Source organism: Panthera onca, chromosome A2 (genome assembly GCF_046562875.1).
Source record: "Panthera onca isolate mPanOnc1 chromosome A2, mPanOnc1 haplotype 2, whole genome shotgun sequence".
In the NCBI taxonomy this organism is placed as follows: Eukaryota; Metazoa; Chordata; class Mammalia; order Carnivora; family Felidae; genus Panthera; species Panthera onca.
This window is the reverse complement of record NC_138340.1, coordinates 87118166-87138988: the sequence shown is the minus strand read 5'-3', so window position 1 is coordinate 87138988 and position 20823 is coordinate 87118166. Positions and strand designations below refer to the sequence as shown.

Below are 20823 nucleotides of genomic sequence, written 5' to 3'. Positions count from 1 at the left end.
TCAACTGACTGAGCCACCCAAGCACCCCATGTTTCTGAAAGTTAAAATATTTGGATGTATATTCTCAATGAAGAAATGTTGTGAGTTGGCGAAATATGGTGGAATGATTCTAAAATTGTAGCTTGTTCCTCATCACAGAGGAATCTCAAAGAATATGGGGAATTGGAGCCCCAAAAGCAACTATTTGGCACATAATTTATTCTCTCTCACTTTCAATTATTTTCATTTGTTTAATACTAACAATTAAGTCATAGGGTTGTTATGAAGATGAAATGAGACAAATAAATGTAAAATATCTGTTCCATGTTGTAGGCATCTATTAATTTAAATAAAGGGAGCAGAACAATTATAACACAAAGCAGATAAAAACACCAAGGAAATGAATTTGGAAGTGATAAAAGGACAATGAAAGCATAGGATCTTTCATTGCTCTAATCATTTAGATATATAATTCTCATACACTTCCTATTATTTTTCTGCTCTCAGTATTTGATAACTGGGATAAGGAGAGAATTAAGGTCTTTGGATTATTAGTAAGAAAATGAAAAAAAAAGCAGTTTATAAAGAATATGCAGCTAGAAACCAGAAGACTTGAGATATAGTTGTGAATATGCTATTAAATGTTTGGGTAACTTTGTTTACATCAGTTTGGTTTTTGTTTGTTTCAAGTTTTTATTAAATTCCATTTGGTTAACATACAGTGTTATATTAGTTTCAAGAGTAAAATTGAGTGAATCATCACTAACATATAACGCCCATTGCGTATCACAGCAAGTAGCCTCCTTAATATCCATCACCCTTTCAGCCTATCCCCCACTAACCTCCCATCCAGAAACCTTCAGCTTGTTCTCTATACTTAAGATTCTGTTTCATGGTTTGTTTCTTGCTTCCCCCTCCACCACGTGTCCATCTGTTTAGTTTCTTAAATTTTACATATGAGTGAAACCATATGGTATTTGTCTCTCTTTGACTTATTTGCTTAACATAATACACTCTAACTTCATCCATCCATGTCGTTGCAAATGGCAAGATTTCATTCTTTTTACATGGCTGAGTAATACTGCATTGTGTGTGTGTGTGTGTATATGTATGTACGTGTATATATATATGTGTGTGTGTGTGTGTGTGTGTGTATTGCAACTTCATCATCCATTCATCATTTGCTGGACATTGGGCTCTTTGCATACTTTGACTATTGTTGACAATGCTGCTATATACATCAGGATGCATGTGTGCCTTCAAATCAGTAATTTTGTATCCATGGGGTAAAAGCACAATTGCTGGATTGTAGGGTAGTTCTATTTTTAGTTTTTGAAGAACCTCCATACTGTTCTCCAGAGTGGCTGCACCAGTTTGCATTCCCACCAACAATGTAAGAGGGTTCCCCTTTTTTGCATCCTCATCAACATCTGTTGTTTCCTGAGTTGTTCGTGTTAGCCATTCTGACAGGTGAGGTGGTATCTCATTGTGGTTTTGATTTGTATTTCCCTTATGATGAGTGATGTTGAGCAACTCTCCGTGTGTATGTTAGCCATCTGGATGTCTTCTTTGGCAAAATGTCTGTGTATGACTTCTGCCCATTCCTTTATTTGATTATTTGGTTTTTGGGTGTTGAGTTTTATAATTTTTTATGGATTTTGGATACTAAACCTTTATCACATGTGTTATTTGCAAATATCTTCTCCCATTCCACTGGTTGCCTTTTACTTTTGTTGATTGTTTTCTTCGCTATGCAGAAGGTTTTTATCTCGATGAAGTCACAGTAGTTCATTTTTGCTTTTGTTTCTCTTGCCCCTGGAGACATACCTAGTAAGAACTTGCTACGGTGGATGCAAAGATGTTGCTGTCTGTGTTCTCCTCTAGGATTTTGATGATTTCCTGTCTCACCTTTAAGTCTTTCATCCATTTTGTACTTATTTTTGTGTATGGTGCAAGAAAGTAGTCTAGTTTCATTCTTTTCCATGTGGCTGTCCAGTTTTGCCAACATTATTTATTGAAGACACTGTCTTTTTTTCCATTGACTATTCTTTTGTGCTTTGTTGAAGATGAGTTAACCAAATAGTTATGGCTTCATTTCTGGAATTTCTGTTCTGTTCCATTGATCTCTGTGTCTGTTTTTGTGCCAGTACCATACCATCTTGATCACTATAGTTTGCAATATAACTTGAAGTCTGGAATTGTAATGCCTTTCAGGTTTGCTTTTCTTTTTTCAAGATGGTTTTGGCTATTCAAGAGGTCTTTTGTGTTTCCATACAAATTTTAGAGTTGTTTGTTCTAGCTTTCTGAAAAATACAGATGGTATTTTGATAGGGATTGCATTAAATATGTAAATATGTACATTCACCTGGGGTAGTATAGACATTTTAACAATATTTGTTTTCCCAATCCATAAGCATGGAATGTTTTTCTATTTCTTTGTGCCTCAATTTCTTTCATAAGTATTCTATAGTTTTCAGAGGGCCTATCTTTTACCTCTTTGGTTAGGTTTATTCCTAGGTATCTTACGGTTTTTGGTGCAGTTATAAATGGGATCGATTCCTTGATCTCTCTTTCTGCTGCTTCATTATTGGTATATAGAAATGCAGCAGATTTCTGTGCATTGATTTTGTATCCTGCAACTTTACTGAATTTGTGTATCAGCTTTAGCAGGCGTTTGGTGCTTTTGGGTTTTTGGTGCTTTCGGGTTTTCTACATAGAGTATTATGTCTTCTGTGAATAGTGAAAGTTTAACTTCTTCCTTGCCATTTTGGATGCCCTTTTGTTTCTTTTTGTTATTGATTGCTCAGGCTAGGAATCCCAGTACTGTGTTAAATAACAATGATGAAAGTGAACATCCTTGTCTTGTTCCTGATCACAGAGAGAAAGTTCTCAATTTTTGCCTATCGAGGATGATATTAGCTGTGGGTCTTTTATATATGGCCTTTAAGATGTTGAGGTATGTTCCCTTTATCCCTACTTTATTGAGGTTTTTTATCAAGAAAGGATGCTGTATTTTGTCATATGCTTTTTCTGAATCTATTGAGAGGATCATATGGTTCTTATCCTTCTTTTTATTAATGTAATGTATCTTATTGATTAATTTGTGAATATTGAACCACCCTTGCATCCCAGGAATAAGTTCCACTTATTCATGGTGAATGATTCTTTTAGTGTAATATTGGATTCAGTTTGCTAGTATTTCATTGAGAATTTTTGCATCTATGTTTATCAGCGATATTGGCTGATTCTCTTTTTTAATGCATACTTTGGTTTCAGAATGAAGGTAATGATGGCCTCATAGAATGAGTTTGGAAGTGTTCCTTCCATTTCTACTTTTTGGAATAGTTTGAGAAGAATAAGTACTAGTTCTTATTTAAATGTTTGGTAGAATTACCCTGGGAAGCCATCTGGCCCCAGAATTTTGTTTATTGGTGATTTTTGATTACTGATTCAATTTCTTTACTGGTTATGGATCTGTTCAAATTATCTATTTCTTCCTGTTTCCATTGGTAGTTTATACGTTTCTAGGAACTTATCCATTTCTTCTAGATTGCCCAATTTGTTGGCATGTAACTTTTCATAATATTCTTTTAAAATTGTATTTCTGGGGTTCCGGAAGATGGCGGCGTAGGGGGACGCGGGGCTCACAGCGCGTCCTGCCGATCACTTAGATTCCACCTACACCTGCCTAAAGAACCCAGAAAACCGCCAGAGGATTAGCAGAAGGGAGTCTCCGGAGTCAAGCGCAGTCTAGAGGCCCACGGAAGAGGGGCTCCTCCTGAAGTGGATCACCTAAGGAGAAGCGAGCTAAGCCTGCCCCTCCACCCCCCGTGCACCTTGCCTACCCACCCCAGCTAATACGCCAGATCCCCAGCAACACAAGCCTGGCAGTGTGCAAGTAGCCCAGACGGGACACGCCACCCCACAGTGAATCCCGCCCCTAGGAGAGGGGAAGAGAAGGCACACACCAGTCTGACTGTGGCCCCAGCAGTGGGCTGGGGGCAGACATCGGGTCGGACTGCGGCCCCGCCCACTAACTCCAGTTATACACCACAGCACAGGGGAAGTGCACTGCAGGTCCTCACCACGCAAGGGACTCTCCAAAATGACCAAACGGAAGAATTCCCCTCAGAAGAATCTCCAGGAAATAACAACAGCTAATGAACTGATCAAAAAGGATTTAAATAATATAACAGAAAGTGAATTTAGAATAATAGTCATAAAATTAATCGCTGGGCTTGAAAACAGTATAGAGGACAGCAGAGAATCTCTTGCCACAAAGATCGAGGGACTAAGGAACAGTCACGAGGAGCTGAAAAACGCTTTAAACGAAATGCAAAACAAAATGGAAACCACGATAGCTCGGCTTGAAGAGGCAGAGGAGGGAATAGGTGAACTAGAAGATAAAGTTATGGAGAAAGAGGAAGCTGAAAGAAAGAGAGATAAAAAAATCCAGAGGATGAGGGGAAAATTAGAGAACTAAGTGATACACTAAAAAAAAATAATATACGCATAATTGGTATCCCAGAGGAGGAAGAGAGAGGGAAAGGTGCTGAAGGGGTACTTGAACAAATTATAGCTCAGAACTTCCCTGAACTGGGGAAGGAAAAAGGCATTGAAATCCAAGAGGCACAGAGAACTCCCTTCAGACGTAACTTGAATCGATCTTCTGCACGACATATCATAGTGAAACTGGCAAAATACAAGGATAAAGAGAAAATTCTGAAAGCAGCAAGGGATAAACGTGCCCTCACATATAAAGGGAGACCTATAAGACTCGTGACTGATCTCTCCTTTGAAACTTGGCAGGCCAGAAAGGCTTGGCACGATATCTACAGTGTGCTAAACAGAAAAAATATGCAGCCGAGAATCCTTTATCCAGCAAGTCTGTCATTTAGAATAGAAGGAGAGATAAAGGTCTTCCCAAACAAACAAAAACTGAAGGAATTTGTCACCACGAAACCAGCCCTACAAGAGATCCTAAGGGGGATCCTGTGAGACAAAGTACCAGAGACATCACTACAAGCATAAAACATACAGACATCACAATGACTCTAAACCCATATCTTTCTATAATAACACTGAATGTAAATGGATTAAATGCGCCAACTAAAAGACATAGGGTATCAGAATGGATAAAAAAACAAGACCCATCTATTTGCTGTCTACAAGAGACTCATTTTAGATCTGAGGACACCTTTAGATTGAGAGTGAGGGGATGGAGAACTATCTATCATGCTCCTGGAAGCCAAAAGAAAGCTGGAGTAGCCATACTTATATCAGACAAACTAGACTTTAAATTAAAGGCTGTAACAAGAGATGAAGAAGGGCATTATATAATAATCACAGGGTCTATCCACCAGGAAGAGCTAACTATTATAAATGTCTATGCGCCAAATACCCGAGCCCCCAGATATATAAAACAATTACTCATAAACATAAGCAACCTTATTGATAAGAATGTGGTCATTGCAGGGGACTTTAACACCCCACTTACAGAAATGGATAGATCATCTAGACACACAGTCAATAAAGAAACAAGGGCCCTGAATGATACATTGGATCAGATGGACTTGACAGATATATTTAGAACTCTGCATCCCAAAGCAACAGAATATACTTTCTTCTCGAGTGCACATGGAACATTCTCCAAGATAGATCATATACTGGGTCACAAAACAGCCCTTCATAAGTTTACAAGAATTGAAATTATACCATGCATACTTTCAGACCACAATGCTATGAGCTTGAAATCAACCACAGGAAAAAGTCTGGAAAACCTCCAAAAGCATGGAGGTTAAAGAACACCCTACTAACGAATGAGTGGGTCAACCAGGCAATTAGAGAAGAAATTAAAATATATATGGAAACAAACGAAAATGAAAATACAACAATCCAAACGCTTTGGGATGCAGCGAAGGCAGTCCTGAGAGGAAAATACATTGCAATCCAGGCCTATCTCAAGAAACAAGAAAAATCCCAAATACAAAATCTAACAGCACACCTAAAGGAAATAGAAGCAGAACAGCAAAGGCAGCCTAAACCCAGCAGAAGAAGAGAAATAATAAAGATCAGAGCAGAAATAAACAATATAGAATCTAAAAAAACTGTAGAGCAGATCAACGAAACCAAGAGCTGGTTTTTTGAAAAAATAAACAAAATTGACAAACCTCTAGCCAGGCTTCTCAAAAAGAAAAAGGGAGATGACCCAAATAGATAAAATCATGAATGAAAATGGAATGATTACAACCAATCCCTCAGAGATACAAACAATTATCAGGGAATACTATGAAAAATTATATGCCAGCAAATTGGACAACCTGGAAGAAATGGACAAATTTCTAAACACCTACACTCTTCCAAAACTCAATCAGGAGGAAATAGAAAGCTTGAACAGACCCATAACCAGCGAAGAAATTGAATCGGTTATCAAAAATCTCCCAACAAATAAGAGTCCAGGACCAGATGGCTTCCCAGGGGAGTTCTACCAGACATTTAAAGCAGAGATAATACCTATCCTTCTCAAGCTATTCCAAGAAGTAGAAAGGGAAGGAAAACTTCCAGACTCATTCTATGAAGCCAGTATTACTTTGATTCCTAAACCAGACAGAGACCCAGTAAAAAAAGAGAACTACAGGCCAATATCCCTGATGAATATGGATGCAAAAATTCTTAATAAGATACTAGCAAATCGAATTCAACAGCATATAAAAAGAATTATTCACCATGATCAAGTGGGATTCATTCCTGGGATGCAGGGCTGGTTCAACATTCGCAAATCGATCAACGTGATACATCACATTAACAAAAAAAAAGAGAAGAACCATATGATCCAGTCAATCGATGCAGAAAAGGCCTTTGACAAAATCCAGCACCCTTTCTTAATAAAAACCCTTGAGAAAGTCGGGATAGAAGGAACATACTTAAAGATCATAAAGGCCATTTATGAAAAGCCCACAGCTAACATCATCCTCAACGGGGAAAAACTGAGAGCTTTTTCCCTGAGATCAGGAACACGACAGGGATGCCCACTGTCACTGCTGTTGTTTAATACAGTGCTGGAAGTTCTAGCATCAGCAATCAGACAACAAAAGGAAATCAAAGGCATCAAAATTGGCAAAGATGAAGTCAAGCTTTCGCTTTTTGCAGATGACATGATATTATACATGGAAAATCCGATAGACTCCACCAAAAGTCTGCTAGAACTGATACATGAATTCAGCAAAGTTGCAGGATACAAAATCAATGTGCAGAAATCAGTTGCATTCTTATACACTAACAATGAAGCAACAGAAAGACAAATGAAGAAACTGATCCCATTCACAATTGCACCAAGAAGCATAAAATACCTAGGAATAAATCTAACCAAAGATGTAAAAGATCTGTATGCTGAAAACTATAGAAAGCTTATGAAGGTAATTGAAGAAGATATAAAGAAATGGAAAGACATTCCCTGCTCATGGATTGGAAGAATAAATATTGTCAAAATGTCAATACTACCCAAAGCTATCTACACATTCAATGCAATCCCAATCAAAATTGCACCAGCATTCTTCTCGAAACTAGAACAAGCAATCCTAAAATTCATATGGAACCACAAAAGGCCCCGAATAGCCAAAGTAATTTTGAAGAAGAAGACCAAAGCAGGAGGCATCACAATCCCAGACTTTAGCCTCTACTACAAAGCTGTCATCATCAAGACAGCATGGTATTGGCATAAAAACAGACACATAGACCAATAGAATAGAATAGAAACCCCAGAACTAGACCCACAAACGTATGGCCAACTCATCTTTGACAAAGCAGGAAAGAACATCCAATGGAAAAAAGACAGTCTCTTTAACAAATGGTGCTGGGAGAACTGGACAGCAACATGCAGAAGGTTGAAACTAGACCACTTTCTCACACCATTCACAAAAATAAACTCAAAATGGATAAAGGACCTGAATGTGAGACAGGAAACCATCAAAACCTTAGAGGAGAAAGCAGGAAAAGACCTCTCTGACCTCAGCCGTAGCAATCTCTTACTCGGCACATCCCCAAAGGCAAGGGAAATAAAAGCAAAAGTGAATTACTGGGACCTTATGAAGATAAAAAGCTTCTGCACAGCAAAGGAAACAACCAACAAAACTAAAAGGCAACCAACGGAATGGGAAAAGATATTTGCAAATGACACATCGGACAAAGGGCTAGTATCCAAAATCTATAAAGAGCTCATCAAACTCCACACCCGAAAAACAAATAACCCAGTGAAGAAATGGGCAGAAAACATGAATAGACACTTCTCTAAAGAAGACATCCGGATGGCCAACAGGCACATGAAAAGATGTTCAACGTCGCTCCTTATCAGGGAAATACAAATCAAAACCACACTCAGATACCACCTCACGCCAGTCAGAGTGGCCAAAATGAAGAAATCAGGAGACTATAGATGCTGGAGAGGATGTGGAGAAACAGGAACCCTCTTGCACTGTTGGTGGGAATGCAAATTGGTGCAGCCGCTCTGGAAAGCAGTGTGGAGGTTCCTCAGAAAATTAAAAATAGACCTACCCTATGACCCAGCAATAGCACTGCTAGGAATTTATCCAAGGGATACAGGAGTACTGATGCATAGGGGCACCTGTACCCCAATGTTTATAGCGGCACTCTCAACAATAGCCAAATTATGGAAAGAGCCTAAATGTCCATCAACTGATGAATGGATAAAGAAATTGTGGTTTATATACACAATGGAATACTACGTGGCAATGAGAAAAAATGAAATATGGCCTTTTGTAGCAACATGGATGGAACTGGAGAGTGTGATGCTAAGTGAAATAAGCCATACAGAGAAAGACAGATACCATATGGTTTCACTCTTATGTGGATCCTGAGAAACATAACAGAAACCCATGGGGGAGGGGAAGGGAAAAAAAAAAAAAAAAGAGGTTAGAGTGGGAGAGAGCCAAAGCATAAGAGACTGTTAAAAACTGAGAACAAACTGAGGGTTGATGGGGGGTGGGAGGGAGGGCAGGGTGGGTGATGGGTATTGAGGAGGGAACCTTTTGGGATGAGCACTGGGTGTTGTATGGAAACCAATTTGACAGTAAATTTCATATATTAAAAAATAAAAAAAATAAAATAAAATAAAATAAAATTGTATTTCTGTGGTGTTGATTATAATCTTACCACTCTCATTTATGATTTTATTTAGTCCTTTCTCTTTCCATTTTGAATAAGTTTGACTAAGGGTTTATCAATGTTATTAATTCTTTCAAAGAACCAGCTCCTGGTTTGATTGATGTGTTCTATGGAATTTTTTTGTTTTTTTGTTTTTCATTCATTTCTGCTGTAATCTTTATTACTTCCCTTCTTCTTCTGGCTTTATTTAGGCCTCATTTGTTGTTCTTTTTCTAGCTCCTGTAGGTGTAAAATTAAGTTCGGTATTTGATATTTTTCTTTGCTTCTTTTTTCTTTATAATTTGTTTTAATGTTTATTTATTTTTGAGAGAGAGACAGAGTGTGAGTGTGGCAGGGTCAGAGACAGAGGGAGACACAAAATCTGAAGCAGGCTCCAGGCTTTGAGCTGTCAGCACAGAGCTTGACATGGGGCTCGAACTCACGGACTGCAAGGCACCCCTCCACGTATTTTTTTAAATTATTTTTTTTTAATTTCTTCTTTTAACTTTCTGGTTGACCCATTCATTTTTTAGTAGCATATTCCTTAACCTACATTTATTTGTGGTCTTTCCAAATTTTTTTCTTGTGGTTGACTTCAAGTTTCATAGCGTTGTGGTTGATGCATTGTATGATCTTATTCTTTTTGTACTTGTTGAGGCCTGATTTGTGACCTAGTATGTAATCTATTCTGAAGAATGTCCCATGTGTACTTGAAAAGAATTTGTATTCTGGGGCCCATGGATGGCTCAGTTGGTTTAGTGTCTGACTTCGGCTCAGGTCATGATTTCACAGCTTGTGAGTTGGAGCCCCACATTGGGCTCTGTGCCGACAGCTCAGAGCCTGGAGCCTGCTTCAGATTGTGTGTCCCTCTCTCGCTCTGCTCCTCCCCTGCTAATGCTCTTTCTCTCTCTCTCTCTTAAGAAAAAAAAAAAAAATGTGTATTCTGCTGCTTTAGGATTGAGTATTCTGAATATGCCCCTTAAGTCCATCTGATCCTGTGTGTCATTGAAAGCCATTGTTTCCTTATTGATTTTTCTTTTTTTTTTTTTTTCTTCCCTTGTTGATTTTTCTGCTTGGATGATCTGTGCATTGGTTTAAGCAGAGTGCTAAATCCCCTACTATTGTTGTATTATTATTAATGAGTTCCTTTTTGTTTGTTATTAATTGTTTTATATATTTTGGTGCTCCAGGTTGGGAGGTGAATATTTACAGTTGTTAGATCCTCTTGTTGTATAGATATAGTGCCCTTCTTCATCTCTTATTATAGTCTTTGGTTTAAAATCTAGTTTGTCTGATAGAAGTATGGCTACTCTGGGATTCTTTTGATATTCATTAGCATGATAAATGGCTCTCCATCCCCTCACTTTCAGTTGCAGATGTCTTTAGATCTAAAATGAGTCTCTTGTAGGCAGCCTACAGATGGTTGTTGTTTGTTTATTTATTTGTTTGTTGTTTTTAATCCATTCTGACACCTTGGTCTTTTGATTGGAGCATGTAGTCATTTTACATTCAGAGTGATTATTGATAGATATGTAATATTTAGTGCCATTTTATTACTTGTTTTGTATTGTTTCTGGAGATTTTACTCTCTTCCTTTCTAGCCTTTGTCACTTTTGGTCTTTCCTTCCTGCTCAGAGTCCCCTTTAATATTTCTGGCAGGGTTGGTTTAATGATCACAAACTCCTTTAGTTTTTGTTTGTCTGGAAAACTCTTTATCTGTCCTCCTATTCTGTATGACAGCCTTACCACATAGAGTATTCTTGGCTGCACATTTTTCTAATTCAGCACATTGAATATATCATGCCACTGCCTTCTGGTTTGCCAAGTTTCTGTGGAAAGATCTCCTGTTAATCTTATTTGTCTTCTCTTATAAGTTAAGGGCTTCTTTTATCTTGCTGCTTTTAGGATTTTTCTTTATCTCTATATTTGGCAAATTCAACTACTGTATGTCTTGGTGTTGTCCTGCTTTTGTTGATTTTGATGGGAACTCTCTGTGCCTCCTGGATTTGAATGTCTGGTTCCTTCCCCAGATTATGCAAGTTTTCATCTGTAATTTCCTTAAATAAACCTTCTACCCCCTTTTTCCCTCTCTTCTTCTTCTGAGGCTCCTGTGATACAAGAGTTATTATGCTTTATGGAGTCACTGAGTTCTCTAAGTCTATATTCATGATCTAATGTTATTCTTTCCCTCTTTTCAGATTCATTATTTTCCATAATTTTGACTCTTATATCACTTATTCATTCCTCTATTTCTTTCATCCTGGTTGTTATACCATTTGGTTTCAATTCTTGGCTATTTTACTTTTCATATTGACCTAGCCTTTAGGTCTTTTACCTCTGCAGCAAGGGACTCCCTGGTGTCTTCTATTCTTTTCTCAAGCCCAGCTAGTATCCTTATGGTTGTTGCTTTAAATTCTGGATCAAGCATATTATTTATATCTGTTTTTATTAGATCCCTAGTCATGACCTTTTCTTGTTTTTTTTGGTTTTTTTTGGTTTTTTTTTTTTTTTTTTCTTTTGGGATGAGTTCCCTCTGTCTTGGCATTTTGTCTAGGTCTCTGTCTTCTTCACTGTGTTAGGAAATCATGTTTGTTTCCATCAGTTTATTGGATATGATGTGTCACATCTTTTGATATTTTAAGGCCAGTGATTTTGTATAATGCAAGTATACGACAAACCAAATGAAATCAAATATATCTAACAGTTCATCAACAATACACCTTATCTGGTTAAAAAAAAAACTACAGTAGTTTTTTTTATAGCAGTCAGTTCCTTTGCTTCATGTATAAGTTGCAAAAACATTAAGAAGCTAAAATTACTGGGGCGGCTGGGTGGCTCACTTGGTTGAGCGTCCAACTTCAGCTCAGGTCATGATCTCACAGTTTGTGAGTTCAAGCCCCGCGTCAGGCTCTGTGCTGACAGCTCAGAGCCTGGAGCCTGCTTTGGATTCTATGTCTCCCTCTCTCTGCCCCTTCCCTGCTCATGCTCTGTCTCTCTCTGTCTCTCAAAGATGAATAAACATTAAAAAAAAAAAAAAAGAAGCTAAAATTACTTAAGAATAATAAAATTTTAAGAAAATATAAGACACAGATGGTCATGAAAATATTGAAATATTAAATAGAAAATTAGTTCCGATTACTCTTTTTGGGAAAAAAAGGACATTGGAGATTTGAAGATTTCCTTTCAAAACATTTCATGATTGGAATAGGAAGGACAGCCACTCTTGGCGGGTAAAGTAGTAATGAGAAGATAGAAATAATTGAACTTAACAGTGGTAAATGTGCATCTTCAACAAATGCAATTTAAATTTTAGACAGCTAACACATATACTCTGGGAATACATTTAACAAATAGTTTTATGTATACTAATAGGATGAAAAATGGGTTTCTAGAATTCTCTCAAGAGTCTAAAATCTAAGTCTGCCTAGAAATGAGTTCCATGCTTGATTTCAAAACTCACTGCTAATGTCACAGAAGTTATAATCATAATTAACCACTTTACCAAGAAAGGAAAAACTGTTTTTCATTTAATTGTATTGGTTACTAATACTTGAAATAATGTATAAAATTTTTGTCTTATGCTGTCATAGCTAAAACATACACAAAATCATTTTTATCTAAAATGTAAATTATAAAGTTGTTAAAATATTTTTCCCTTTATAATAAAGTTCTATGTTTGTTTAATTATAGACAAAAGGTTCTCAAACCATGACACCTTCTGGCTCCCAGAAAAAAGTTAAGAGAACTCTGCCAAACCCACCTCCCGAGGAGACCTCCACAGGCACTCAGTCAACATACAGCACGATGGGCACAGTTTCCAGGAGAAGGATCTGCAGAACCAACACAATGGCACGGGCCAAGATTCTCCAGGATATAGACAGAGAGCTTGATCTTGTAGAGAGGGAATCTGCAAAGCTTAGAAAGAAACAAGCAGAACTTGATGAGGAAGAAAAGGAGATCGATGCCAAGTTACGGTACCTGGAAATGGGAATTAACAGGAGGAAAGAGGCATTATTAAAGGAGAGGGAAAAGAGAGAGCGTGCCTACCTCCAGGGAGTAGCTGAGGATCGGGATTATATGTCTGACAGTGAGGTGAGCAGCACCCGACCCACCAGAATAGAAAGTCAGCATGGCATAGAGCGACCAAGAACTGCTCCCCAAACTGAATTTAGTCAGTTTATACCACCGCAAACCCAAACAGAATCTCAACTGGTTCCTCCGACGAGTCCTTATACACAATACCAGTATTCTTCTCCTGCTCTTCCTACCCAAGCACCCACCCCATATACCCAACAGTCCCATTTTCAGCAACAGACTTTGTACCATCAGCAAGTTTCACCTTATCAGACTCAACCAACATTTCAAGCTGTGGCAACAATGTCCTTCACACCTCAAGCTCAACCTACACCAACCCCACAACCTTCTTACCAGTTACCATCACAAATGATGGTGATACAACAGAAGCCAAGGCAAACTACATTATATTTGGAGCCCAAGATAACTTCAAACTATGAGGTAATTCGCAACCAACCCCTGATGATAGCACCTGTTTCTACTGATAATACGTATGCTGTTTCCCACCTTGGGAGTAAGTACAATAGCTTAGACTTGAGAATAGGATTGGAGGAAAGAAGTAGTATGGCAAGCAGTCCAATATCAAGCATATCTGCAGATTCTTTCTATGCAGATATTGACCATCATACTCCACGAAATTATGTCCTAATTGATGACATTGGAGAAATTACCAAAGGAACAGCAGCATTAAGCACTGCATTTAGCCTTCATGAAAAGGATCTGTCAAAAACAGACCGTCTCCTTCGATCCACTGAAACACGTAGGTCTCAAGAAGTGACAGATTTCCTGGCACCATTACAGACTTCCTCCAGATTGCATAGTTATGTGAAAGCAGAGGAAGATCCCATGGAGGATCCTTATGAGTTAAAGCTTCTGAAACATCAGATTAAACAAGAATTCCGTAGAGGAGCAGAGAGCTTAGATCACCTTGCTGGTCTTTCCCATTACTACCATGCTGATACTGGCTATAGACATTTTCCAAAATCTGAAAAGTATAGCATCAGTAGACTCACACTTGAAAAACAAGCAGCAAAACAACTACCAGCAGCCATACTTTATCAAAAGCAGTCAAAGCATAAGAAATCACTAATTGATCCTAAAATGTCAAAATTTTCTCCCATTCAAGAAAGTAGAGACCTTGAACCTGACTATACAAGCTATATGACTTCTAGCACCTCATCTATTGGCGGCATTTCTTCCAGAGCAAGGCTTCTTCAAGATGATATCACTTTTGGACTCAGAAAAAATATTACAGACCAACAGAAGTTTATGGGCTCATCCCTTGGAACAGGACTGGGCACATTGGGAAATACCCTACGTTCAGCTTTGCAGGATGAAGCAGATAAGCCATACAGTAGTGGCAGCAGGTCCAGACCTTCTTCCAGACCTTCGTCTGTCTATGGGCTTGATTTATCAATTAAAAGAGATTCTTCCAGCTCCTCCCTAAGACTGAAAGCTCAAGAGGCTGAAGCTCTAGATGTTTCCTTTAGTCATGCTTCACCTTCTGGCCGAACTAAGCCTACCAGTTTACCAATTAGCCAGAGTAGAGGAAGAATACCAATTGTGGCCCAGAATTCTGAAGAGGAAAGTCCACTCAGTCCTGTTGGCCAGCCAATGGGAATGGCGAGGGCTGCAGCTGGGCCCCTGCCACCAATATCTGCAGACACTAGGGATCAGTTTGGATCAAGTCATTCATTGCCCGAAGTTCAGCAACACATGAGAGAAGAATCACGAACTAGAGGCTATGACCGTGACATAGCGTTCATCATGGATGACTTCCAACATGCCATGTCAGACAGTGAAGGTAAATTGGGCCTCAACCTACCTTGTTACTCTCAAAACTCAAACTCTTATTTTTCTGCATGTTTAATTTTCCTTCTCCAAGGATGTATTCTACCTTTTTTAGTGCGTCTTTTGCATGTTTACTTCAATTTTATTTCTTGTAAATGGAAATTTGATCTTGTGTATAGATTTCCTAGCATGCTTTTCTTTATTTCCTTTTAGTTTATTATTTTACTGTCGTTTCTTGATTGTTTGCTTGATTTGTTTGGCGTCCACTTTTCCAAAACCATTATTAAGTAATTGTGTCAATAAAATATGGTCATCCCTTAATTCCATAGCTGGAAAGTTTTTCATTGTATGTTTCTTTTATTTTTTAAAAAATGCATTTCTAAATATACTGGTCAGTTTCTTTCAGTTTGTGAAAGTATTAAGATTTAGAGCTATTAAGTACTATTCTGCTAGACTTTGTAATAGAAAAGTACTTATGTTATTTTTGTGATATCATTGTTTATTAATTCAGAGAATGTTCTCTTTTGAGACTCTTTGGCTAAGGACCTGATATTAACATAATGTAAATTTTATAATTCTCCTTAAATAAAAGATTCATATTTTATTTCTCTCACTATGAATATCGTAATTGACAAGTTTGTGCATTTTGCATTACATAACTAGAAAACTTAGCACTAAATATGATATTAACAATAAATAATCATAGCAGTATGCAGGAAGCATTATTTAGATTTAGAATAAAATATTTGTACACTAATTTTGTGACAAGAGAGGAGACTTACAGGAATACAAAGTGTCCTTTCCATGCCAAGAGGACTCATGACTTTTGGTTCTTTTTTCTCCCTCCTCTATGGTTTACATTTGAACGTAGGTATGATTTGAGTCCTGAAAATAAGACATTTCTCATCAAATAAAAGCATTATTATTTCATGCCTTTGAAGACTGTAGAGCACTCAGCTAACATGAACATCTCATCTTTTAAACCTGACATTTTCAGCAAAGACTCACAGGAAAATAAGTGTTCATGAAAAGAATTTTCTTTCTACTTCTGTTATCTAGACACTGATATGATTTTAGAAATTCAAATCTAGATTTAAAAAGATTAAATGACTGAATCTGAAAGTGGACAGACTCCTCTTAGTGAAATTCCAACAGACTAGTTACTTTCTGACTTATTTTATTTTCTACAGGCTATTGGATTGACCATTTTTATTGATAATTATTCAATTAAATAAAGCACACTCTTTGTATATTTTTTGTTTAGTCAATTGTTTGACTCTCTCTAGTTAAACAAGGTTATGATATTATGTGGAAACAGTTTCTTTTGCTACTTTTCTGACAGTCCGCATTTTACACACATTATATGCATATAAAACAATTGTGCAGGAGAATATGAAGATTCTTCAATAAACATATTGGTAAAATAACAAGATAAAACAAAAACTCCAACAGGTTTACGACATAACTAAACACGTAAGGCTGCGTGTGTACATTGAGCATATATTTGACAGGATTTGACAAGTTCATTTATTCATCATTGAGTTTTGTCGACATAGTGCCAGACATGTAGGTGTATCTAGATATTCCAAAATGTGTTTGTTTACATACAACCCTATAAAAATAACCAAATGTTTTATTTCACATTTATATGTTTGGATGATATATACTCATAGTCATCAAGGGCTATATGAAAAACATTATTTTCATAAAGTAGATGATGAGACATCATGCTGCATACAAAATTATGAAATGTATAAAGATGATATCAAAGAAATAATTAAACTTAAATGTCAATGAAATTACACAACTAAACTAAAATGTATTTAAAAATAAGACAAGAAATTTAGTCATAAAGAACATGCTTATACAGAATTAGATAAAGGACAACTATAACAAATTGAATTACATATGTAACATTATGTGTGTGAATTATAGTGATTATCTTTGAAAATTGTATGTTTTAAAATGTTAGTTATTTTCTTTGCTTTTTAAATCACATGAACATATTAACTCTTCTTCTGGTAAAGTGATGACCAGCTTTTCTTTTGAAATCTTGGATTCCTTGGGTAAGGGAAAAATTAGAGAATATTTTTCCTAATTACATAACTCATTTGTGAACTAATGAAATATCAGGGATTTTTAAATAATTTTTTACCAAACATATGCTATATCTGTAATTCAATGATGTGAAGATCTCTTTGAGAAGTATTAACATTCATTCTAACAGGCTGTTTAGTATTGAGTAGACAAAAGCAAATTTAATTGATTTCAAATTGTTGTGTGCTTTCCTTGAATTCAATTAAACTCTAGGTTATAGACTCTAAGAATATTTTTCCAAATGTGTTTTATATGACTTTGGTTAATTTTGAAGTAGCTCACTTGAGATAAAATCTAGATAAGCATCATTTGCGTTGCTTAATATGTAAGGCCATTAGCTTGAAGTCCACAGTTTGACGTGCGTGCGTGGTTGATTATGTGCAGGGCACAATTGCCTTTGCTTTGGAGCAGATTTGGAGGGAAGCTAAGCTCAAAGCAGTCAAGTATATTTATCTCTACAACACAGATATTTTCATGAAAACATTCTTTCAAAGTATACTCCAAGCCAAAAATAAATAATAAAGCATTAATATAGTGTCTTTTAAAACTGTTTTTTTTAACCTATGTTTGATACTGAATATAATTGAACTATTCATATAACGGTTGACTGTGAATAATGCTAGACCCCCAAATAGCTTACTTTTAGTTTACATTTAAGACTGCAAGAAAATATCATCAGTTGAAAACAAGGAGATATTAATCTGTAGCAAATTATTTAAACTAATTTGGAAATTACTTTTTATAAAATTTAATTTTTAAAGTGCAGATCTACCATGGAAGATCAGACGATTGGAGAAACAACTAGCATTTATGTCCAATTAGCTATAAATTATGAAGAAAAAATACAGTTTAAAAGTAGGTTCATTTCTCTGGTTGCACTTGATTGATCTATAAATTGTTATGCAAAGTATGACAGATATCCCAACTTAGTTACATATTGAGTCAGTGTAAGGAACAGTAGACAACCAAAGTAGGTAATCAGAAATAAATTGACAAAATTTGAATCAGGTTGAGATTCTGCTTTATTGGCATAGACATAGTCAAGGAAACGTGATTTAAAGGATTGTGTCTCAAATACAATTAATGAAGTTATATATTCAAGTGAAATCGTATACTACATCATCTAAGATACTCATTTATTAAAATCAGCTAGATTTTTTTCATGAGAAATATATAGGAATATGTAAGAAGTAAGATAAGATAACTATTACTGTGGTTGGGGATAATCTAGTGTATAGAGACCAATGATTAACTTATAATTTTGTTTGGTATTTGCTTATCAAATGACTCTTATATTAAATATTTTTTTCATAAGTTTAGTTTTTTAGTGTAAAATTAAAACTATTAAAAACCATAATATTATCAAGGAGTTTGTGAGTAAAGGTTGTATAACTGTTAATGAAGTTCAAGGGCCAAATTAATATTTATTTTTTAATGTTTGTATCATAATTAGGACATTTAACTTCTTTCTTTAGTTGATGATTAATATTTCTATTTAATTCATCTCCCAAACACGTGTTGTATTTTATGGCATTTAGAAGGCATTGTTTTAGTGTTGAGAGAGGGGAAAAAAGAAAAAGCATCCTCAAGCAGCTTAGAACCTCCTATTAGAGATCAGACAAGCACATATACAGCCACATACCAGGTATGTAACATTGGATTTCCTCAAATTGAAGACTGACTAAATTATGACACATCATCAGTCATCATACTTATTGAGGGTAAATGCTATGGTTAATCACAGGAGGTGACCACGGGACCCCGATCACAGGAGGTCTGGAGGTGAGTAGTGGTATATATGCTATTGGGTTGCCAATCCTACCAGCAAAGATGTAATGGAAATTGGGGGAAAAAAAGTGTTGAGAAGTTTTTGAAGAGAGGACAATCAAGGATGTAGACAGAAAAAGGAAACTATGAGGAGTTGGGAGAACTCAAAAGTACAGCATTGTAGATGCTAGAATTTATAGAAAGCCTAAGTTTATAGCACCATCAACGAATCTTTCAGCACGAGAACTTGAGAAAGACTGCTCCATCTGCCATTTAGGAAACAACAGTGTATTTCCAGATACGCTTTTACAAATCAGGGATCTTTTTGCAAAGAATAAAACTTTAAATGAAGTCAGATTCTATGTATTAGGTAAAATGGGACTTGGGGGCACCAAATAATAGCTTTAAAAGACCGTGGAATTACCAAGAACTGAATGGGCTGAAAAATTTAAAATAATTATGTACTTAAATGTGGTTGCATTTCAAAAAGTATTGTAAGATGTCAAGTTTTGCCACATTATAAATATAGAAAGCAGTCAATCAGCTCTTCAGTCGAATTCCTAAATCTGTGACTGCATGGAAAATAATTATTTAATTTTAATAAAACATTGTAAATATATTTTAATAGTAGGCTACCAGGTGAGTATGGCACACATGTTCCTAACAGTAGTGTCTGGGATCCTCTTAGAAATAAATGTTTCATTTATTTATTGAATGTCATAGAAATGTCATGTTTTCAAAAGCATTCGCTTGGTTTTCAAAGCCAGAAGCCACATAGTAGTGGTTGATACAATAGTGGGAAAGTGACAGAATCTTCTGTACTGAAGGAAGACATTTTCCTTAGATGTTAGCGATAGGTGGAGGTAGTGGGGGAGAGGTGAGAAAGTAGAAACTAAAGGGTTGAGGTTGAATAAAATCACTTCTGAGGCATACTCACTTGTTAATTGATTCAGTCACTATCAAAATTTCTTCTCCTTATTTAAAATTTTATTTTCCTCTGAGAGTTTGAACAGGTGTGTACATTATTTTTTTTCTAAGTTACTCCATGGTACAAAATTTTTATCATAGTGTTGGAAATGATTTTTCTCATCCTACTGGGAGTTGTATTTGAAATGCATGAATGGCTAACAAGCCTGGAGCATGTTGGTACTTCAGAGCATCTTCTGTCCTCTATCATCTGTATTAGTTGTGGTTGCAATGTTTGATATTTCCTTGGTCTCCAAAGCCTATCATCTGCGTCGTGAAGAAACAGATTGGTTTGACAAACCCAGGGAGTCTCGTTTGGAAAATGGACATGGTCTGGATCGCAAACTGCCAGAAAGATTGGTCCACTCTAGACCACTTAGTCAACATCAAGAGCAAGTAAGTGCTGTATTGAGCAATCTCTTTTAGATTTATCCCCCACTGCAATTAAAAAAAAAAAAAAATTATGCCATCAATCAATCAAGCAATCATCCTAGAACGGTCTCAGTATCATTTATCCTAAAATGCATGGGACTTCGGTCAGTCTTCATAAAAAAAATTGTTTTTCCAGTAACTTAAAGTACTAAGTACCTTATTGAATCACCCATGGCTATTGACTTTGCAGCAATGACTGGGCAATTTAAGTGATTCAATCCTCCAAAAGATAATTAAGTTTGTACAAGCTACCCAACACTGGTATACAAGGAGAATACATGTAGCTCCTAAAGAACTTACGGAATATTGGGTAAAATTGGTGTGGATAATTTCAGTGCTTTCCAATAACAGTGTGTTCAGGTGTTAAGAAATATAGCAATTAAGGGAGTGGACCAAACCAGGTAAGCTGGGACAGGGAAAGCTTCACTTGGGAAAGAGGAGAATTTATATTTTAGAGTCTATTATATGGACATATTTGTTTTATATTATCTTTGTATTTTATCATCAGAAAAACTCATAAAGTAGATAATATTCATTAATATCTATTTATAGATGGAA

General features: G+C 36.4%; 1 protein-coding gene across 6 annotated transcripts in view; it reads left to right on the top strand.

Annotated features, from left to right (window-relative positions):
- The window catches only part of PCLO (piccolo presynaptic cytomatrix protein), a 439623-nt gene that overhangs the window by 268634 nt on the left and 150166 nt on the right, over positions 1-20823 (top strand). For all 6 annotated transcript variants that reach the window (XM_060632355.3, XM_060632351.3, XM_060632353.3 and 3 more), the window contains exons 7-8: positions 12829-15016; positions 20093-20229. In XM_060632355.3, coding sequence (XP_060488338.3) covers positions 12829-15016; positions 20093-20229 — 2325 coding nt within the window. The remainder of the gene's footprint in view (positions 1-12828; positions 15017-20092; positions 20230-20823) is intronic.